Source organism: Colossoma macropomum, unplaced genomic scaffold, assembly GCF_904425465.1.
Source record: "Colossoma macropomum unplaced genomic scaffold, Colossoma_macropomum, whole genome shotgun sequence".
Classification (NCBI taxonomy): domain Eukaryota; kingdom Metazoa; phylum Chordata; class Actinopteri; order Characiformes; family Serrasalmidae; genus Colossoma; species Colossoma macropomum.
Genome location: NW_023495565.1, coordinates 303,827 through 327,678, shown reverse-complemented (window position 1 = coordinate 327,678; position 23,852 = coordinate 303,827). Strand labels below are relative to the sequence as shown.

Below are 23,852 nucleotides of genomic sequence, written 5' to 3'. Positions count from 1 at the left end.
CGTGACTCCTGGTTCCTATCACTTCCGCTGTAAAGAAATCTGACCCAGTTTCTTTACAATGAACTATTTTACATCAGATCACTCTGAATGACCCTTTAGATCTCAAATGATTGACTTATGCAGAAATTTTGAGAAATCGGTGAAATTCGCCTTTAACTATCTGTCTTGCTGTCTTTAGTAATTGCAGTGTGCCGTTAGCAATGCCATTAGTTTGGGAATTCACAGCCAACAATCAACCTCACAGCATAAAAACAAATTGTTTTCTGTAATTTTAGATGTTTTAGACACAGAGGCACAATTAAATGCTATCTTCAAGTACCTGAGAAACAGCATATGATGTTTTACTGACATTTTGATTTACTTGGGATTAATATAACATGAATTTATTTCTGTGGCTTATTTGATGAAGATAAAAGGCATCTGAATCCTTACTGACATTTGAGTGCACAGTCCTTAAAAATTACTGACATGGCGCTTTTGGATGGGACTAAAAACAAAGTCTCCACTGTCCAAACATAGTGCTTATGTTGTTATCTAGCGAAATGCTAAAAAGAGCAGCAGCCTTTTAAAGTCTGAAGTTGGTCTGTATCTTTTTCCATTTTTATCAGCAACACTGTACTAGCTTCTGTGTGTTTTTCTGAGGCGTTAATGAAGCTTTCCTTTTTCCCTAGGTGTCTACAACAGTCGAGACATTTCAGGACTTATCATTGCCCATCCCAGGTAAAGAGGACCTGGCTAAGCTCCATTCGTCCATCCACCAGAGCGCTCCAGCAAAGGCGGGCGTCTGCACAGACACCTACGCTTCCCAAGGCTGGATCTCCTACATTATGGAGTCTATCCGCAGGTAGAAAAGAGAGAGCATTAATATATTAATTCAAACAACAAGTTAATGTATTAACTCATTTGTGCCTTGAAGAATGTTTTAGCCCAGGACTGAAATTAGTGAACTGATGAACGGAACTCTTTTGTGACTCAGTTAACGTACTCAATTGCTGTATCGCTATTTAATCGCAAAGTCATTCACAGTGGTTTCAGAGAGAAACATACAGACTCTGACTTGGTGTGATAGTGGTGATAGTAAGTAAGGGTTGCAACGTCTATAACATGAAAATGTGTTTTCAGAGTTTTTATACGTAATGTTTGTAATGGTATAATTATGAAAACATTTGAAAAGTTGCATACTGTTTTTGCTCATTGACATGACTGGACATTTTAAGCCTAAACCTTATTTCAAAACTATCATGAAACAATTTTTAATATTACATTTCATGTTTTAGCTTTCTGTGAGGTACATTTTAGAGCTGGTAAACTCTTCAAACATCTGGTTTCTCTAACCACCATTGTGAACTGACTCTGTAAGTTTCTTTAGAATGTTCTCTAGAGCATGTCTTTGTTTACATCTTAACGATTGATTTATGCAGAAATTTTGTAAAATTGGTGGAAGTCCCCTTTAAGTTACTCTTTTTACCTCTTTGATCACAAAGGTCTGTATGTAGGCCAATTTTTTAGTTCCTCACTCTGTGAGCTACATAACTTCCATATTAGTTTCATAGTAGTTACTGGATCATTCCTAGTATTTTCTGAATAATAAGATTTAAGCTTAAAAACTAAAAATAATACTAGGATTTATGGGGTTAAGTGTTTGTGTGTGTGTGTGTGTGTGTGTGTGTCTGTCTGTCTGTCTGTCTGTCTGTCTTACTACACATACCAGTATTTATCTACAAAAAACATAAGTGAATGGAAATTCAGTTCAGTTTAGGCCTGTGCCCGGTGATGGTTAGGGAAGTCACTGTGGTAACAGCCCTCTGTGATGGTTAAAAACTCTTCCCAGCAGTTTAAATACCCGTCATTCATTTATTGATTTATTTCATGCAACCCATAGGAAGACACTAGTATTCCCACACATAAACATAATTGAATTGTTAAACATGGGTGATTAACTCTGTATTTACTGTACCTAACATGGATGAGTTCTAGAAACATGGCTGTTGAGTTGCGCTGGTCAAATGTGCTTGGTGCTGCAGGCAGATATTATGCCAGTACAAAAACTTCCTTTGTGGTACTGTGTACATTTTAGGACATCCTTAGGCCACAGGGTCACATTTCAGGACTCAGGGAAGAACATGCATGTCATTTCACTACAGGCACCACAGCACTGTATGGTTCTTGCTGGATTCATTACAGAGTTATGGTCAAATTAAAGATGATAATATACTTTAACCACAACTTTTACTTTATTTTCCACATAAGACGATTCTGTTACGGGCACAGGCCTAATATTGTTCAGTTTATTTATAAATACCATCGTATGCAAAAGTTTGGGAGCCCTTTGTCAAATTACATGTTAATTTTTTTAAAGTGAAAATAAGCACACATACTCTACAGAGATTACACTTTTGCACATTTTAATGCGCAATTACTGTTTATTAGCTTAATTTAATTTACTGAGGGGAAAAAAACATAAAATATGCTTTTATAAAAGTTACAGCATGTTTTTATAGTTTTATTTTTTCCAATGTATTTATATGCAATTAAATAGAAACTGTGCAGTAAAATTAGCCAATTTAAGTTTGTTCCCTGTAGAGGATTTGTACTTATTTCCACTTAGAAAATCACCAAAACATGGAATTTGACCAGGAGTGTTGAAACTTTGTCCCAAGGCAGGTTTATAGAAATTCAGAAAGCCCCCTAATGTGCAAGCCAAGGGCGTCAGTGGTAGGAAAAACTAAGAGCATGAGGAAGAACCACTGAGAGGAAGCAAAACTTTAAAAGGGAACTGATCATCCTCTGAGCTGCACCAGATAGCAAAATTCTGATAAAAATAGTGCGAGAAAATCCATAAATATATATAGCAATGAATAAAATAATGATTGTGTGCATTTGTCTTTGCAGATTTGTTGTGTCCTGTATCCCCAGCTGGTTTTGGGGTCCCATGGTGACACTAGAGGACTGCCTTGCTGCCTTCTTTGCTGCAGATGAACTGAAAGGTAAAACAGAAACAAAATATCTGCATGAAAATGGTTATAACTTCCAGTCGTCTGGTCTCGGAGTGTAAGCCACACAGCTGTAATAACAAATATGTTTTGTGTATTTTTTTCTCTCTCAGGGGATAACATGTACAGCTGTGAACGATGCAAAAAGTAAGCACTTCCAGAAAGTAGATTTTGTAATATAAAGTATTTGGATATTTGTGCCATATTTAAAATTGAGTTAAGTTTACCACATCAGAAAAATGTTACACCAAACATTTATTGCAAACACACCATTCCAAGGCTGTAATTTTCTTTTTGGTAAAGTATTCTTTTCAAAGGTAACTGGTGTGTTTCAGATCATTATTGTCTCTTTGCAGACTTTTGCAGGTTTGCATCTAAAATGCCTTTGTACGTTCTGAGTTTATGATCCCATCAATGAACACAAGCTCACCACTGTATGAAAAACAGCCCCAGACTTTGCCGTTTCCACCTTTGTGTTAACAAACCTATGGTGCAAACTGGTTGAAATTCCTCTCCAGCAATTCTCCACACAAAGAGTAAACCCTCAGCTTGTGCTAAAAGTTTTTCTCTGAAACAAATATAATTTTGTTTAACGTTTTGCAAAGTAACCTGAAGAATTTCTTTAAAGTTTACCAGGAGTTGAAGTGTTTAAATATTTTTTGGAGTCACCCTACTTGTATAATTTCATCATTTACTGTATTATTGACCTCACAGTAAACATAAAATGCTTTTGTTTTGTCCACAGGTTGAGAAATGGTGTCAAGTATTGTAAAGTTCTACGGCTACCAGAAGCAAGTGTCTCCTATGCTTTTTAAAGTGATCTCTATTCTGTGATTCAGCACACTCAGCTCATCTGTTACGTTGGCACCTCACATACCCAAAACTGAATGTGTTGGATAGTATATTATTTAACACCCTGATTGGCTGCCAAGTTTTGACCAAAAAAGTATGTATTAAAAATGGCTGTTGACCAGTGATCTACAGTACAGTGCAAAAGTCAGACCACCCTTCATTTATGTAATTTCAAGTCAAAACAGCCATTAAGTACAAAGTATTCATTTTGCAGGAGCTATTTCTGAGGAGATATAAGAACTCACTTCCGTAAAGAAAGGGAAAGTCCAAGGAAAATAAGTGGAAAAATGAGAGTTAAACTAGAGTTAAAAAATATTATTTAAAGGATTTAGAGGAAATGTGAATCCTTTTCTAACAACCGTGCAGGACCTGATAGACCACCAAAACTGTCACTCTAAGATAAACAGTATTTAAAGCCTTCATCTTTGAGTGAAGAACAAGCTCCAGTCTTGTTTCAGATCTGAAAAAATTCACAAGTATTTCTGTCCATCCTTCCAATAATGTGAGAAGACTCAACGTTCTGGGTTTGAAAGGATGTGAAGCTTTCAAGATGTCACTTCTGAGAAAAGTAAATAGATAATAAAGAAGAAAATCAAACAAATTAGCTGCTGGTTTACTCAGAGGAATGGACTGGCCACCCCAGAGTCCAGACCAGGCCAGCATTACTGAATGTGTTTGGGATTGTTTGGATCATGAAAAGTAGAAAATGCAACCAGTTTCTAATACTGAACATTGGAGGTGAGGGAAAAGATCCTTGCAGATTTCTGTAGTAAAAGCTGTAAGTGAGTCTCCTGAAAATAATGGAAGCTGTAATAAAGGCAAAAAGGTGGCCACATTAAATACTGATAATTTTGGAATTATATTTACTTTTTAAGTGATGATTTTCTGTTGAAAATAGTTTTTCTGCTTTTTTCCTGATGCTGAAAAATGAATAACTCAATGGCTGAATTCACTGGAAATTGAATTAATAAAAGGGTGGTCTTCATGGTACTGTATATGTTGTGATCTAGAGCTCAGACACTCAAAAGGACTCTGCAGATGATATGTAGATTGGGTCTGGGATTACACAGGAAAATAAAACACGATATTACACACATTATTAGAAATATCAGTTTCTCATGTTTAAAATCAAATGTGAAGTGTGCTGATACCTAAAATAATTGTATTTTTTTATGTTTATGATTGCAGTCCAATCATGTCTTTGATTACAGTTCTTGAACATGCTGCTGGCAATACATGCCATTTCAAAAGGTTCATTTTGATGTAATATCGCTCTCTGTTTGTCCCATGCTGCGTCTGCATGTTTTGCCCTACAGATTTTGTGCATTCACCTGAAGCGATTCCGACATGAAGTGATGTACTCCTTTAAGATCAGCAGCCATGTCTCTTTTCCATTGGAGGGTTTGGACCTAAAGCCTTTCCTGGCCAAAGACAGCCCATCTCAGATCACTACATATGACCTGCTCTCAGTCATTTGTCACCACGGCACTGCAGGCAGTGAGTCAGCACCTTCACACACAATGTTTGTCATTTACAGGCTCAGGAAAAATGATATCCCTACTATTCACTGTCATCAAATGCTTTTACTTTTATTTCTGATATTGAAACCTGACAATAACTTTTGTATTACCACAATATTTTATAACCAATTATTTTATCTAAACACCTTGCATTTATGACGTGTAACTCAGTGCAGTGTAAAATAAAATTCAGTTAAAAGGTTTATACCGTCATACACTCTGAGAAATAAAGGTAGTAAACTGTCACTGGGGCAGTACCCCTCTTGTCACTGGGGTGGTACCTTCAAGGGTACATCTCAGTACCTTTAGTCAGGGGACATAACTGTACCATAATCCATTGAAATTATATTTTCTAAGTTGTATTGACTCCACACACCCAGTCCCGTCTACAGGTTTTTTATTGTATTGTTCTGTTTTAAAACATTAGGTTACAAAAAGGTACAAATATGTACTTTTCACCTGGAAAAACTTATTTAAGATACATGACCTTTAAACCACTGTTGTACCTTTGAGGGCACATTTACATTGTTTGTAACTTGATAAATGAAAAATGTACCTGCATCGTACCTTTCTAACAGTGTAAGCGGATGTCTTAGTCATTAAAGCTTTTTGAGATGTAATGGGCATCAGTAAAACACAAACTCTAGAGGGTGCTGGTTTGCAGTTTTTATCAAAGCAAAAAAGAAAAAATAATTGTCTCCCTAAACTTATGACTAGCTGTGCCACCCTTAACAAGATCAAATGCTTCATATAACTGGAGACTAGTCTTTCATATTGTTGTGGAGGAATTTTGGCCCACTCTTCCTTGCAGAATTGCTTTAATCCCAACTGCCCTTGAGCTTCAGATCACAGACTGATGACCAGACATTGTCCTGCAGGATTTTCTGGTAGAGAGCAGAATTCATTGTTCTGTCAATTATGGCAAGATGCCCAGGGTCTGAAGCAACAAGGCACTCCCACGCCATTATACTACCATCACCATGTTTCACTGTTGGTATGATGTTCTTATTGTGAAATGCTGTGTTAGCTTTACACCAACTGTAAATGATGTAAGACGAGCCTTTACGTTCCTCTTGGTTAGCAGTTGTTTCCGCCTTGCAACTTTCCCATGGACACCATATTTTTTGTCTAATGGTCAAATCGTGAACACGTGGTTCTTTCGTGGTTCTTTTGTGATTTGCTGGATGAGTTGTTATGAAATTGTTTTATTCTGGGTCACAGTTGAAACTGGCAGGAAAGTCAGACACAGTCAGAAGTTGCATCAATTAATCAGTTAGACCTAATTACACAAGAAAAAATTGTAAATTGTAATTGTTAAATAAATGAATTGCTAAATATTAATAAGCCATGTAAAACAAAACTCGGGCAGCTTACTGATGGAAAGGATGGAAATATTGCTTTTAGTCTCTACTTTTCATTGTCTTCAAGCATGTCTAAAACTTTAGACAAAGTCAAGCTGAAAGTATAATCAGCAGCAGAAGTGACAGTCACTGTGTCACATTTGTGGCTGTTCACATGTTTACATCTCCTGTGAACATAATATAAATGTAACAGTCAAGCTTATTAGAATACAAATAATTTAATGTTTCCCTTTCTTTAGAGCTTTAGTCATGTGACTATGTACTCCACACCAAAAAAACAATGAAAAATGTCTGCTTAGTATGCTAGTATATTACAAAGTGACAAAAAAGCATGCTCACTACATTTTGAAGAGCTAAGTATCCCCTTCTTTTTGATGGGAAGTGTATGTCATGCATCTGTAATTGATTGCATCTTCTCTCTTTGTTAGGTGGCCACTATATAGCGTACTGTCAGAATGTAATCAATGGGCAGTGGTATGAGTTTGATGACCAGTATGTGACGGAGGTGCATGAGACTGTAGTGCAAAACGCTGAGGCCTATGTGCTCTTTTACCGGTAAGAACATGACAGAGACTTTCCTAATTACAATGTTTTGAGCAACAACCCTTCATTCTCTTTCATAGTCATTTTAAGATAAACCCATGACTCTGTATCTCTCTTTCTCTCTTTCTCTCTCTCTCTCTCTCTCTCTCTCTCTCTCTCTCTCTCTCTCTCTCTCTCTCTCTCTCTCTCTCTCTCTCAGGAAGAGCAGTGAGGAGTCAGTGAGAGAGAGGCAGAAGGTCGTAGCTTTGGCCAATCTAAAGGAGCCCAGTCTCCTGCAATTTTACATCTCAAGAGAATGGCTCAACAAGTTCAACACCTTCACTGAGCCTGGACCAATCACTAACCATACCTTCCTCTGTCAGCATGGAGGTACACATACATCCATACTCACGACCATACAGACATCTCTCCACTGTTTTTAATGCAAAATGACACAAAAATATTTGGATGAAATGTCAAAGTACACAGTGTTCAAATGTCAAAAAGTACACTGTAATGTAATATTAGTTTATTTTTCCCCCCATTTGCTATTTGCTAAGTTTAATGATTCAGAGATATTCACACTTGTGCATCACTCTTATCTCTACTGTTTTTAGCACAAAATGCCAAAATAAATAAAATGTCAGAATGTAAAATGTCAAAAATGTAACATGCCAGGAAACACGTACATAGTTATTATCTTACTCATGTCCCAGTCATAATTAATTCTATTCTGTTTAATACAAACTACCAAAATATTTTTGCAAAATATCAGAAATGTAATATTAAGCCCCCTCCAAGCCCCACACCCATTTGCAGGTATTAGCCTATTAAGTGTCAGTTTTTCAGATCTAAAACTTTGGTTGTGGAAAACTGATATGAATTCCATCCATAGTGGGGTGAGGAATATTTTAATTCTGACCATTGTTGTGCAGCTTCTGTGATGTTGACAAGGTTTTCACTTGAGTTGCCATTTTGGCAGGAATCCCTCCAACTAAGTATCACTATGTAGACGATCTGGTCGTGATCCTGCCTCAGAACGTGTGGGAATATCTTTACAACAGGTGAGTTGTGCAGAACATTCAGAGCACTGTTAATTTCACTGATTTAGCATTTGCAGTATTTGTCTTAACCTAATAGGCCCTGACTATTCACTGTAGGGTTTAAACAGGTTCAAACATTATTTTTCAAATATGTTTCAGGTTCAGATTTCACGTTGATGTCTCATGTAGTCTGTCGCCTACCTTTTTAATTGCTTATGGCATGCATTTGTCCCACTACAGTCTTTTTAGGACGAAATTTATTGGGCTACAATTGGGGTTAGACAGGATTGTGTCAGGCTACAGTCTGATTTGTGTATAATATGTTTTTGAGGGCTGTATTCGGGTCAAAACATACTTTTGTCAGAAAACAATATGGCTGGGAAAAAATTTGTCAGGCCTCAGTAGAGAATGCGGGACTCTTGGACTACTCTTGGGATAGGGCAGAATTTTGTCAGGCTACACTTGGGATAGGGCAGAATTTTAGTATGTTACAGTTAGTTTGAGACAGAATTTTGTTGAGTTACTGTTAGGATCAAATAGAATTCTTTCAGGCTAGTCTTGTTAGGGCAGAAATTTAGAGTGGGTTACAGTTGGGTTGGACTGCAGTCCGGTTAGGACAATTTTGGCAGGTAACATTTGAGACAGAATTTTGTCAGACATTAGTCAGACTTCAGTTGGACTTCAGTTAGGTTATCACCAAATTTTGGCAGGCTTTGTTTGGGTTAAGTAAAATTTTGTTGGGCTTCTGTTGGGCAAGGACAGAATTTTAGCAGGCTTCAGACATGTGAGGACAGAATTCTGTTCGTCTACACTTGGGATAGGGCAGGATTTTGGCATGTTACAGTCAGCTTGAGACAGAATATGGTCAAGTTACAATCTGTTAACACAGAATTTTTGCTCTAGTTTGGTTATGGTAACAACCCAGGCTACAGTCGGGTTGGAACAGACTTTTGTCAGACTGCAGTCTGGTTGGGAAAAAATTTTGTCAGGCTACAGTGGGCATAGGACAAAATTTTGTTGGGCTACACTCGGGATAGGGCAGAATTTTGTCAGGCTACATTTAGGATAGATCAAAGTTTTGTCAGGCTACAGTCTGGTTAGGACACAATTTTGTGAGGGTACCGTCGAGTTGAGACAGAATTTTGTTAGGTTACGTTCGAGTTGAGGCAGAATTTTGTTGGGCCACAGTCAGGTTCCAACAGAATTTTTGTTGGACTTCAATCAGGTTAGGACAGAATTTTGTCAGGCTTCAGTGGACATAGGACATACTTTTGGCAGGCTTCTGTCTGGTTAGGGCAGCAGTCAGGTTAGAACAATTTTATCAATCTACATTTAGATTCAGACCTGACCTGGGGCATTCCGGGTAGGGCAAAATTATATTAAGTAACAGTCAAGTTAGGATAATTTTGTTGGCTTCAGTGTGGTTTGGACAGAATTTTGTCAGACTTCAGTCAGATTAGGGCAGAATTCTGTTGATCTGCGATCTGCAGTAAGCCTAGGACAGAATTCAGTCAAGCAACAGTTAAGTTGGATGGAATTTTTCAGTCTACAATCAGGACATCCAAACAGCGAGTGAGGACTGAAGATGGAAGCCATTAAACAGAACATTCTACCAGGTCTTGTCTAAACACAGTCAGTACAGTGTCATCCCACTGTGCAGCATGTACCCTCTTTCTTTACTAATTCATAATCTGAAAGGAACGTGTTTACACAGTATGTTCTCCTTGGTTCAGGTTTGGAGGGGGTCCAGCCGTGAATCACCTGTATGTGTGTGCAATCTGTCAAGTAGAGATAGAGGCCTTAGCCAAACGCAGGAAAATGGAGATTGACACTTTCATTAAGGTGAGGATGTCAACATCAACATGACTGGAGAATAAATACATACAGCTAGTATGGGAACACCTGCTCATTAGGGGTGTAAGTCTCTGACCTCACAATTCTATTTTTTAATTAGGATTCTCTAGCAAATGATTAATGACTTTGTCTCATGACATTTCAAATTACATCATAACTAGATAGAGTTTTGGTCAGTTCTGTTTGGGAGGATTCAGAATAATTTCTAAAAATACACTGAATGCACTGAACAGTGCAACTGAAGAAACAATTTACAGAGCAGTGAAATACAAACAATAAAAACAATGCATCAAGGTTTTTTTATGTTTGAAAAGAGCCAGAGATGAAAACTGAGTACATACTTTGTTATATATTATTGTAAATCGATTATAATCTTACAAAATAAATGCAGTTGAATTTCAGCTTTTTACACCTCACTGTCTAGTCCTAATAGAAGCAGTTTTCTTATTTTCCACGTTTTAGAGTTTATCTTCTTTTTTAGATTCTTCAAAGTGGCCTCTCTTTGGCATGCCTAGCTTTGCTTTGCACATACTTGGCGTTCTCTAAGGCAGCTTTATCAGCAGCTCCTGGGGTGCCTTTTTTTGTATACTTTTTATATTGTCATAGAAAAAGAAATACAAAAAGTATTTTATGCATAAACCTTTAAATCAGAATCCTGATCCTAGGTGTAGTCAGTCAGCCAAGACATGAGTCCGTACTTTAGTTTAGAACTGGAGCTATGAAGCTAATGTCGCTAACAAACACAAGAACTCAGTAGTCACCCAGATGGCCCAAGTCATTCAGTAAAAATACATCACAAAGTTTCTCCCAACCTGCTCATACCACGTTCAGGTCTTCAACAACGTTGCGCACACTAGTCAGTGTGTTTTAGGAGGGGGTGTGACTTACTGTGAACTTGAAAATGAATAAAACTTATCTGCAATGGCCTGACATGTCAGACACCAACAGGCTGGTTTTCACAAAGCAGTCGTACATAAGAGAACTGATCTTGAATCCGATTCCTCCATAGAAATGACAGCCATTGTCACAAATACTGATTCTAGATCAGCACCCATCATTCCCAAGCTGATTTGTGAATATAAATCGTTGTCTAAAAGTGCTGCCCACAGTGTTTTATAAATTTTTATAGCTCACAGTGTCATACTTGTCATACTTAATTAGTAGTCATAATTTCATGTATTACAGTTAAGCATTATCACCTGTAAAGCACTGACAGCGACATGAAAAGTACTGTATAAATAAAAATTATTATTATTATTATTATTATTATTATTATTTATATTGTGTCCTAAACCACATTGACAAGTCTGTGCAGTCTTAATGAAAACCTGGATGTGGTTTTAGCAGGTTGGTTGATATTTATTTATTTGTTTGTTTGTTTGTTTGGCTGAATACTGAGTTCTAGTGTTTGTTAACATTATTAGCCTCGCAGCTCCAGCTCTGAACTACAGAAGCAAAACTTGGACTCCAAACCTTTTGCCAAACTATTACTTCAAGATAATAAAACACACAGTTAATCAGGTGTGTCCAGACTATAATGTGATTGTGTGTGTCTCTTGTGGTATGACGACAAATGTTAAGTAGTAATTTCTTTTTCTCTCTCTGTAGCTGAATAAGGAGTTCCAGGCAGAGGAAGCTCCTGTTGTTATTTTGTGCATCAGCATGCAGTGGTTCAGAGAATGGGAAAGCTTCGTCAAGGGCAAAGACAATGGTATCAACATAAAAATACACTTTACTTTTTTGCAGCTACATATGAAACATCTCTCTATTCTGTTCATACTTTCTGTTTGTTTATCTGTCTATAAGTAAAACAGATCTGTTTTGTACATAACTACAGAAGGTGTTTTTGCAGCTGAAAATGGCATCAGGTCTCAATGAGCATATTAGAATTTTCTGGGATAAACTTAGCTGTAAGTCTACAGTTTAAGCATGTATCTACTGTAGATCAGCCCAAATAGTGGAGGCCTATATGACAGAATGAACAAACACTGGCTAATTTGCCTTAATATTTTGCTGAGCCCTGGTTTCATTAGTGTTATTAAGCAGGAATTGGGCTTCATTTTATAATTAATTTGCAGTAATGTTTAGAATTATTACAATGAGCAGTAGCATTTACCACACTTTTACTTGACACCTGAGGTTGATCTGAAAGTTTAACATAAAAACAGCTAATTTATTTGAACAGTGTCATTTCAAAACCAAAAGAGAATCAAGAGGAAAAGGCCAGGGATGTTTGTACGTGCTGAGAATTTGTCTCAGGTTATAGAGTAGCTTCCCAGGACTCCCAAATTTTGGTGTGATGCAGTTTTGCAAACTTTGCCATGTTTATTTATATGCACATTGCTTTATAGATGTTATTTGTTCAAAATTACAGGCAAAGCAGCAGACAGATTGGAGCATAATATGTAAACATGACACAACATCTAGATAGTGCAGAACAGCATAAAGCACATCAACCTAGAAATAAACAGCACAAGACCAACTGAACCATATCACAAGACTTCAAAAACACTGTCAGCACATTAAATACTGTATGAAATCTCCAAAAGAAGACAGCTGAAGTCTAGTAAAATAACACGCCAATATCTTTAGCCACAGAGGCGAAAGATCTTAACAACCAGAACAGTCAAAATACATACAGCAGTAATAAAGCAAACTGGTAATGTGAAAATGCTAGAGCGATTATAAAACCCATTTGAAGATGCTTACCAAAACTGGTCTTTGTCATTTGTCCTGCTAAACTTTACATTTTTCCAACATGAGTCCTCTCAGTTGAATATAAAAGCAGTGCCCCATCTGTATTAGCAGGCTGTGTTACATTAGTCATGTTTGCTGAAGCTGGAGACAGACGCTGTGATTTAGAGAATATTTATGGTCTGTCATTTTACAGCAATGTGTTAATTTGACCTAGCAATGGCCAGTCAGTCAAGGATGTTTTTTCCAACACCCTGAGCCCTGTGACAGACGCTCACTGGCACAAATCACTACAAAAACTTCTTAGTTGCTGTAAATAAAATCTAGTTTTACAGACAAATATTAAAACTATTTTTTCTATAATTTAACTATAATTTCTATTTATTTGCAAAGTTTAACATACTAAAAAAACGTAAAGCACAAAATGTAAAACATACCAGAATTTTTTTTCCCATTCCCCTGTTAAAAGCCAAAAATAAACAGTAATTGCGCATTACAATGTGCCGAAGTGTGTTTTCTGTAGTGAATGTAAGTTCTTTAATTTTCATTTATTTATTTATTGCTTGTGATTGTGCCCACATTGGAAGAAATTCACCATTCACCTAAATTATTTTGGATGACAGACTTCCATCACTTGTTAGCTACATTAGCCTCAAAGATCCTGTGCAAAACTAAAGACACACACCTACAACACCAACCATGTGATAAGGTGAATATAGTTTGAAATTGATTTTTCAGTGAAGGTCAGTAGTCTCTCAGTAGCTGACATTCATAGCAGGCATCTCTCAAATACAGAGTAAAGTGTGCACAGTCACATGGGATTGGATTCCAATGTACCGATTAGTCTTTTAACTGTATACATTACTTCTTGCAAATGATTTCTTGCACAGTATTTGTAAAGAGTTTTTCTCTGATGTAAGGGAAACCGTTAGCTGTATGTTTATCTGTTTAGCTCTGCTTGAGGCCTTTTTGGTAAGAAGCCCTAATGGAAAGGCTCTGGAGAGGGACTGGCTTGTGTTGCTGTTGTGTGCGCTATGAAATGTCATGTATTCTAGTTGCACTCAGGAGTCAGAACTCTGAAGTGAATTGTAAACAAACACACTTTCTGAGCTCCAAAAACTCTCAGTGCCTGTTGGATCTCTCTCGCGCTGGCACACCCACACATACACTGTATACACATACACCCTTTCTGTAATAAAAACATTCTGAGACCAGCAAAAGTTTGCCAAGACCACCCACGTCTTATTCCTTCTTTTTGATTAAATATAAACATCACTGTATTCTGTTCATGCTTTATTTCTGCACTCCTCAGCCTTGTTTTTCTCTCTGTGTCCTGCTGTCCTTCCAGAGCCTCCAGGTCCAATTGACAATAGCAAGATTGCGGTGATGAAGGGAGGTCATGTCCAACTTAAACAGGGTGAGGTTAATCGATTAGTGTGAAATCTGGTAATATCAATATTTCATTTTGTTGGTCCACTTTAATTATTATTTGTAGATGAGCTTATCTTTAACTGACATTTAACTAAATATATGTTAAATTCAGCCTCATTTTGACCTTACTTCATTTAAATTCGTCTATGCTTTTACCTGTGCAAAAGTCAGAGACCACCCGTTTGTTTATTTAAATATTATGTTCCCCTTCAAAGAGACACTAACATTCACACAAGCAACTACCCAAACACACCTTATGTTTATCTAAAGGAGATGTTTTTGAGGAAAAAACAGGGGTTTCCCAAACTAACAAACTAACTAACTGTGCAAGACCTGATGGATCACCAAAACTGTCACCATCAGATAAACAATACTTTCATCATTGAGAAATAAAGAAAATAAAGCTCCACTTTTGGTTCAGATTTTAAAAAAACTCATCGAGTGTTTCCATCCGTCCTTCTGATGTGAGAAGACAACTCAACACTTTGGGTATGGAGCACTGTGTAGCTGTTGAGAAGCCATTATTTAGAAAAGGAAATAGACAAGAAACAGAGAAAATTGCATTGGGAAAACTGACACTTTACACACTAAATACTGAAAAATGTATTCATTTTAATATTATTAATTACGGTTTGGCTAAATATATGTATTGTGCTTTTTTCCTGATGCTGAAAAATAAATAACCTGTACTCAACAGCTGATTTTACTGGAAATTAAATTAAAAAAAGGGTGGTCTCTGACTATTGCACAGTACTGTATCTTCATGTTTTTAGAGTTTACATAAATGTTATGTAACATATTACCACTGGATTTACAGAATGATAATTTGGATAGCTTATGTTGTCCAAATTTGTCATCTTTTTGTTTGAAATATTTCCCTATATAACTCCACTTAGATGGCACCATTTTGTGTAATGTGAGATTTAGTCTGAGCTACTTGTGTCACTACAGTTTTTCTTTGCACAGTCAATTAAAAACCTTATTGGAGTATCTAAGTACAACCCTGTTTCCAAAAAGTTGGGACGCTGTGTAGAATGTAAATAAAAATAGGATGCAATGATGTGCAAGTCATGTAAACCATATTTTTAAAGGAGAATACTACAAAGATAACATATCAAATGTAGAAATTGAGAAATGTCATTGTTTTTTGAAAAATATATGCCCATTTTCAATTTGATACCAACAACACTTTCCAAAAAAGTTGGGACGGGGGCATGTTTGCTGCTGTGTTTCATCAACTCTTCTTTTAACAACACTGTAAGCATTTGGGAACTGAGGAGACCAACTGCTGTAGTTTTGAAAATGAAATGTTTTCCTATTCTTGTTTGATACAGGATTTCAGCTGCTCAACAGTTTGGGGGCTGCTTTGTCATATTTTCCATTTCATAATGCATCCAGTGTTTTCAGTGGGTGACAGGTCTGGACTGCAGGCAGGCCAATTTAGCACCCGGTCTCTTTAAATACGGAGCAATGCTGTTGTAATATATGCAGAATGTGGTTTGTCATTGTTTTGCTGAAACAAGCAAGGCCTTCCCTGAAAAAAACATCATCTGGATGGCAGCGTATGCTGCCAAAACCTGTATATATCCTTCAGCATTAATAGTGCCTTCACAGATGTGCAGGTCACCCATGCTATGTGAACTAATGCACCCCTATACCATCACAGATGCTGGCTTTTGATCTGTACACTGATAACAAGCTCAGTGGTTTTTAGCCCGGAGGACACAGTGTCCATGATTTCCAAAAAAAAAATTCAAATGTTGATTCGACCACAGGACACTTTTCCACTTCCCCTCAGTCCATTTTAAATGAGCTCGGACCCAGAGAAGGTTGCAGCGTTTCTGGATCCTGTTTATATATTATTTCTTCTTTGCATTTTTGAGTTTAACTTGCATTTGTGGATGCAGCAACAAACTGTTTTCACAGACAGTGGTTTTCAGAAGTGTTCCTGAGCCCATGCAGTGATTTCCACTACAAAATCATGTCTGTTTTTAATGCATTGCCACCTGAGGGCCCAAAGATCATGGTCAGCAAATACTGATTTTTGACCTTGTCCCTTGCATATAGAGATTTCTCCAGATTCTCTGAATCTTTTAATGATATTCTATACTGTAGATGATGAAAAGCAAAAGTTCTTTGCTATTTTATGTTGAGAAACGTTATTCTTGAATTGTTGCACTATTTGCTTGCGCAGTCTTTCACAGAGTGGTGAACCCCTCCTCATCTTCTGAAAGACTCAGCCTCTCTGGGATGCTCATTTTATACCCAGTCATGTTACTGACCTGTTGCCAATTATCCACCAGGTGTTTTTTTAGCATTACACAACTTTACCAGCCTTTTGTTGCCCTAAACATGTTGTTGGCATTAAATTTAAAATGAGCATATATTTTTTAAACAACAATAAAATTTCTCACTTTCAACATTTGATTTGTTGTCTTTGTACAATTTTCAATGAAATATAGGGTTTAAATGATTTGCACATCATTGCCTTTTGTTTTTATTTACATTTCGCACAGCGTCCCACCTTTTTTCAAAATGGGGTTGTAAATGAATTCATAAGTTCATATGTTCCAATAACTTCACCTGACTCTACCAAATAGTTAACAACTTGAGCATTTATAGTTATATGAGACCATAAAAATGAGTGAGACTGAAATATTTTACACCTTTATTGCTGTAATTTTGAGGGCTGCTTTGGTTGGTCAACTAATGTGTGTGTGCATGGCGTGTATATGTACAGGAGCCGACTATGGGCAAATTTCTGAAGAGACGTGGCAGTTTTTGGTAGGAATTTACGGTGGTGGTCCTGAGATCGCTGTGAGGCAGAGCATCAGCCCTCCAGACCCCGACACACACGGAGAGAGGAAGATAGAGGCAGAAACTAGAGCACTCTGAGTAAGAAACACACACACAGTTGCAGTGGCTTGTTTGTATCAAGGACATATGAAAAGGAGCATACTTCATATTTCAGGTCTTATACAAAAACATTCCGCCCACTAATATGGACATCAGTGGCAAAGGTCCTCTCTGGACCTATATACAAAGCTTTTGCTCCACTTAATCCAAGACACAAACTATTTTTATAATTTATTGAAACAAGAGGAAATGGTATGGACACAAGCTGTACTTAAGCAATCAGCAGATGTAGTAAGCAAGCAACGGTACCTTAAATGAACACTTGAGTCAAACCTGACAACAAGCTTAGACGCAAACAATCACAGTATGACTTCAGCAAGACCTGACTTAATACTCTTAGTCATTATGATACAATAGTAAGGAAAAAATTTAAAGTAAAAACAGTGCTCATGAATGGGTGTCTTTTGTATAAATAACATTGGGACATTTAATGGAAAACAGTACAAAGACAAAATATTTAATGTTTTGCCAGTTGAAGCTCACCACTTTGCCAAAAGAACAACATTTCTCAACAATTGATTGCAAAGAGTTTAGGTATTTCGCCCTCTACAGCGCATAATATCATCAAAAGATTCAGGGAGTCTGGAAAAATCTGTGTGTGTAAAGGACAAGGCTGAAATCACAACTGAAGGTCCATAACGTTTGATCCCTCTTGCGGCCCTGCATTAAAAACCAGCATGTTTTCATCATGGATATCACCACATGAGCTCAAGAATACTTGGACATAGCGTTGTCAGTAAACACCATTCCTTACTGCGAAACAGGTTCAGTTTTATCCTAAATGAAATAGCTTACATACTAGTGAAGAACTCTCATGCCAAAATAACCTTATTGTAGCGTTTCTGAAACTGACTTGATTGAATTTCTGAAACTATAGTGAAAAGAACAAAAATGGAGGCCCAAACACTAGTTAAATTTAGTTCATTTCATTTTACTTAATATATTTTTCTGTCCATTTCAGTTAATCAAATGTCTAATTCAGTGATGCTCACAAAAGTCAAGTCAATTCTATCATTATCTCCTCTATACAATGAGAGACAGTCAGAGCCTTTTCAGGGAGAGCCCGTCCATTTAAAGTTTATCTCATTATTATACAAACTACATGACTGCAAGAGGGTGCAGGCTATTAATGTAACAGCAGTGACAAAGTGAAATGTAATATAATGCTATATATTTGTGGTTTTATGCAAACTGAAGAGTAATATAAGGTTGAGAAACGCTGATATCACAATGAAAGCTGGAGGATATTTTGCTACAAACTGGCGTCTGACTTGAAATTTTAAACAGTGTGCCTTGACATCTGAATCCATACTAGTGTATTTACGTGGCAATAGAGTGTCTGCAACACAAATCAAGATGTCTTGAGATTATGAAAAACATACAGTCTGGTGTGTTCAAACTTTTGAACAGTGCTGTACTTTTCTCTGTTTAAAAGTAATAGATTTTGTACTTGAATTATATTGCTGCTGATTTGCTTTTTTTTAATGGTAATTTGTCTCCCATGTAGGTGGTGTCCTGAATGTGGCTGAACATTTTTGCACCATGTTTACGCCTGCTTTCTTGTAAGCACTTTGTGAGCGCACCCAATGCCATGATCTGTTCCCTATAGAAGACATGGAGGTCTAGTAGCGCAGAGTTGGTAGGCTGAAAGGTCTGTCGATCATATCGAACTAATGTAGAATTAGCCACTGTCTTGCAGTTGGGGGAGTGACTTTCCTACTTCCTTTGACCCACAAACTCAAATGCACATTTAAACTTTCTTATTTCCCTAAAATTCAAGTTATAGATGTATGCCAAGCTGTCTTACAAAAAAAGTCTTATAAAAGAAAAAGCTTTACACATTTTATGTGGACTAAGCAAGATGTAATAGGCTGTAGTATGTAGATATTTACTGTCAGGGGGATTTAGCAGGCCAGAATTCCCAGGGGTGGTGATGCATTACTCAATGTAGCATTAGGTCTACTGTACATAAGTCTATACTGCCATGAATGTGCACATTTAAAAGAAAACACAGTATCCTACCCAATCCATTTAAAATCAACCAACATAGTTCCTCTATGTTTTCAAACTCTTAAAGGAATACTCCATATATTTTTCCACCTAATCTATATCTGCTGCTTATGTAGCATGTTTCCCTGTACTTATAAAGGAACAGAGAACCTGTTGACTCGAAACACATTTACAGTAAAAGCTAGTTGCTAAATTCTGTCTGTAAACATTTCTTAAATTGTTCAGTCAAAGGTATTTGTAGATAAAGCTGTAAATTTTGTATAAAGAGAAGAATTAGTGGTGATTTCATTACTAGTGTAGTGGTGTGGGTTGAGTTTTCATAGATAGCAGAAAACTTTAGAGAGGTGAGTGTAAGTGGTTTTTCACTTTGTTGCTCCAGTGTTCAAAAGTTGGGTAAAACGTCACAAGAACAGATTTGTCAATTCTGATCCTAAGATCTACAGTACTGTGCAAAAGTATCAGATTTCATATTCAACAGAAATTGCACACAAGCCTGAACACCTGTTTTTTTTTTTCCCCCCAGCATTTAATGTGTCCACCCTTTGTCTTTATCACAGCTTCTATTCTGTTTGGCAGACTTGCCTTCATTTCTCACGATCCAAGTAATCCCAAACACTTTTAGTAATGTTGAGGTCTGGACTCTGGGGTGGCCAGTCCATTGTTCTGACAGCACCACTTTTGTCTACTTCCTTTTTTTTCTCAGTAACAGCTTCTTGACACCGGCACATCCTTTCAGACCCATAGCATTGAGTTGTCTTCTCACAGTGGAAGGATGGACAGAAACACCTTTTTTAGAACTGAAGCAAAAGATGAAAGCTTTAAGTGCTGTTTAGCTGATGTTGACAGGTTCGGTGGTCTACCAGGTCTTGCATAGTTGTTAAGAGTCACATTTTCTCATCTTTTAAGCTCCAGTTTTGGAAACTCCTGTTTTTTTTTTTAACTTCGTTTTCTTTGACTTCCCCTTTCTTATGCAAGTGGATTAGCATATATATAATCTCTTCCTGAAACTTGAATAATGTAATGGCTGTTTTGACTGTAAATAAAATAAAAAAAGGATGGTCTTTTTATTTTTGCACAGTACTGTATTTGTATATTTGAACGTTGTTTCTAATTTACATTATATAGTCACATATTTCATATATATTTTCATTGAATTTAGCACCTGCCCAGTAGCTCCTCTTACAAGCAAGTTTCAATTCAGCATGTTTTCTGTTGTTTACTAAGTACAGGGAAGTGTGTGTGAAAATGATTGTTTATGACAGTACAGTACAGATGTGGAGTAATCCTTTAAGTCTCCAGGCCAGCTTACTTTGACTTCGGGAGTAAACTGACTCATTGTGAGTCACAAAACACGTCTGATCGTCCACATTCTCATAATGACGACTTCAGTATTGTTATTGTTTCTGATGGTATCTTCCTTGTAGGCAGTAGCTAATTACCTGCTCTCAAGGTGAGTCAGAGCTAACTGGCTACATTTGTCATTTTTCATTCATTCCGAGTAACACTGAGTCTGAAATGCTTACATAGAATCACTTCTAGCTTCTGAAGGGAAAAAAATCATACTAGAATATTTCCTCATTAAATGCTAGTCATGTCTACTTCATCACACTATTTCTTGCTCTTACTTGAAGTTGGTTGATAAGGTACATGCATGATGTGGGCTGTTAATTTGCGCTTTCGTTGAAAGTCAAAGGGGTGTCCTGTATAGGAAGTTGTCATATCATATCCCATCTTTAGTAGGTCAACAGCAGTCTGGTGTGATTCATATTAGGCCACTTTCCTTACAGTTGTCACTTCTATACTATTTTACTCATAGTTAGATTTGGGGGTCAGCTGACCTATTGTTTTCTTAAAGGGGAATTCCACAGATTTTTCCAAATTTCTACAAACTTCAATGGTTGTAATTTAAACAGTCATTCAGAGTGGTTTGACGTAAAATAGTTAACTGTTGAGAAACTTAGCAGCCCAGAATTATATACAGTGAGGTGACAGAAACCAGGGCTAGGTCTGAATAGTTGAATGAAACTTCCTTTCCTTGATTGTGCCTGATCAGTAGCCATGGCTTTACTAAATATAGTGTCTAAACTTGTGCATTCACAAGGCTACCATAATCAGGAAAAATAAAGGAAAGCAGATAGGAAAGGAAGATTAATTCATACACACCCTTAGGGTCACGACGTCTACAAGAGGATTTAATTTAATTACTATCCAACATAACCAGTGAACCTGTGCATATCTCCTGTGTTTTTATATGTAATGTTAATTGTGATGAGAAAAAATCATGATGAAAAAAAAATCTTTTGTCACTGTCCAAAAAAAAAATGTCCAATTTTTTCTACATCATTTAAACACAGTAGCTGTCCTTTATATTGTGTGAAAATGACTTGGAATAAAATCTCTTTTACATTGACTTGCATTAAAAGTTTGCCTTCTCCTGTAAAGTTGCCATTTTGGAGATACTTGGTTCTGTTTGTGTTTTTTTAATTTATGAAAATTTAATGCAATATATTTCTGTGTTGTAGCTTTTTAGAGGCATTAAACACTTCAGATGTCTGGTTCCTATCACCACTGTTGTTAATAATTCTGGCTCGGTATCTCCAGAATGGTGTACTTCACATTGAATCACTCTATGTTTGCCGAAATTTAGAAAAATTTACAGAATTCCTCTTTAAATACACAGTTCTGTAAGTTAAATGTAGTTGTGAAAATGAACCTCTGTAGAGTATAGGAGTGCTCAGATATCTATGTTTTAAAGTGACTGTCAAATGGCAGCACCATTGGTTATTTTCATGAGTTGCTCTTACTGCGTCATTAAAGAAAACCAACATACAACTGCAAAAATTGGTTTCCTATAGACCTCTAGTAGAAGTGACGAGGGGGGAGTTAGGAAAGAATTCAGTCAACAAATCCTTCCCAGTATTCTGCCACAGTTGAAGTTCACCAAAGTACAACACTGGATGGACACACCAACCACAAAACTGACATTTCTGTAGTTATGATTTTTGTTAATAAGCTACACAGTCAATTAAGGGCATGTGCAATGAAGTGAATGAGATGAGTCTGAACAGTGATTAAGTCTAGACGGTCTGACTACAAAGGATTGTGAGCTGAACATAAAACATCATTCTGTGTACCATAGTGTTAGTTAAGGTTAGCAGTGGGTGTTGGCTGGATTATACATAAATACAAGCCACCCTTTGCTGTCGTATCAGCTTGATCTTATGGATAGTCTGATCTATGTTGAAAACATGCATATTTAAATATGTAGTCTCATTTTGATTTTTATTTATGTAATTTGTTTCCTTCTACTGAGCAGAAAGGTTAAAACTGTTGTACAATGTGGACCAGTCATGGACAACTTGATGGTTTGCTAGCTGGTATTAAAATAAAAATGTTAAATATATATATTGAACTGTTACATTTGAACAAAGAGTCTGTTGTGCTAATTATGTTAATTTAAACAAATTGAAATTCTAAGCTTAGTGCTGCTGTAAAGGCTTATTGACTCAAGTTAATTTGAGTGTTTAAATGTCTCTGACTTCTTGACAAATGAACTAATAAAGTCTGTTCTTTCATCACTGTGTACATTTTTAAGTGGGTGTGCTTTAGTTGGAACAGTAACTGGATCATGTGCCTTGTCATATTAAGCAAGTTTATCATACTATACCTTTTAAAAGACAAAAATCTTATTTTCTGTAATATTTAATCAAAATCTAATGGCTTTTGCTCACCTCTAAAACATCTGAGATATTATGTTATGTTACACCTACATCCACCACCTTCCTGATCATCACATGAAAATGTTCAGCTAGCTCAGAGATAGGGCTTGGCAATATGACTAGATTTATCATTATTGTAATAATTTACATCACTATGTGTGACATGTCTTATTGCATAGATAACATATTTAAGCTTGGTTAATTGGATTTAGTACTATGCAGTATGTGTTGTATTGAATACATATCATTTGTACTTATAGTTTTTGATAGCACTTTTAAATGTGGCACTACTGGTTCTTTTGTTGTCTGTTTTAACTATCAGATATCAGAAAAGATACATATTGTCATGTATCGTGTGTCGTGAAAATATAAATGAAGTATCATGATATTTTTTTTTTGCTATATTGCCCACCCCTATTCAGAGACACTTCATGATACTGCTTTTTGCTCAAATATGTCAAGGTATGGATGTAAAATCTGGTATTACTGATCAAGTTGAAGTATTGAGCTTAAATTCTTTACATTTTTGTACGCTAAAAAAAAAATACATTCTTGCCTTGATCTAAGAGTGGTGATTAAATTGCATTCATTTTAAAATATATTATCGATAATAATTGATTAATAATATTCAATATAGTATATGCTTATAAAATAAAAAACTTTGGGCTATTTTCAAGTTTAAATGTATTGTATTATGCATTGTTTGTGTTGTCATAAATTGTAAATAGTTCCTCTAATTACATTTGTGTATTCAGTGTATTTTTTAAGTACTGAATTGTACTAAATTATTTCAAATTGTGGTGAAATTTGAGATTTCATGATGTACTAATTCAGTTCATAAAGGATTGGAATGAAATTACCATGTAGTCAGAGATGTGCAGTACTAGTAGTTATTATTTAACTTAATTTCATATATCATAATTACATTAGTATAATA

The 23,852-nt window shown here is 36.4% G+C and overlaps 1 protein-coding gene across 2 annotated transcripts in view; it reads left to right on the top strand.

The window, feature by feature from the left end:
• The window catches only part of usp20 (ubiquitin specific peptidase 20), a 40,490-nt gene extending 20,783 nt beyond the window's left edge, over positions 1 to 19,707 (top strand). For both annotated transcript variants that reach the window (XM_036562951.1, XM_036562950.1), the window contains exons 13-25: positions 672 to 844; positions 2,893 to 2,987; positions 3,107 to 3,140; positions 3,739 to 3,784; positions 5,162 to 5,342; positions 7,155 to 7,281; positions 7,469 to 7,638; positions 8,231 to 8,312; positions 10,025 to 10,133; positions 11,754 to 11,856; positions 14,188 to 14,256; positions 17,011 to 17,165; positions 18,694 to 19,707. In XM_036562951.1, the coding sequence (XP_036418844.1) occupies positions 672 to 844; positions 2,893 to 2,987; positions 3,107 to 3,140; positions 3,739 to 3,784; positions 5,162 to 5,342; positions 7,155 to 7,281; positions 7,469 to 7,638; positions 8,231 to 8,312; positions 10,025 to 10,133; positions 11,754 to 11,856; positions 14,188 to 14,256; positions 17,011 to 17,165 (1,344 nt within the window). In that variant the 3' untranslated portion in view covers positions 18,694 to 19,707. The remainder of the gene's footprint in view (positions 1 to 671; positions 845 to 2,892; positions 2,988 to 3,106; positions 3,141 to 3,738; positions 3,785 to 5,161; positions 5,343 to 7,154; positions 7,282 to 7,468; positions 7,639 to 8,230; positions 8,313 to 10,024; positions 10,134 to 11,753; positions 11,857 to 14,187; positions 14,257 to 17,010; positions 17,166 to 18,693) is intronic.
• The last annotated feature ends 4,145 nt before the right edge of the window (positions 19,708 to 23,852 follow it).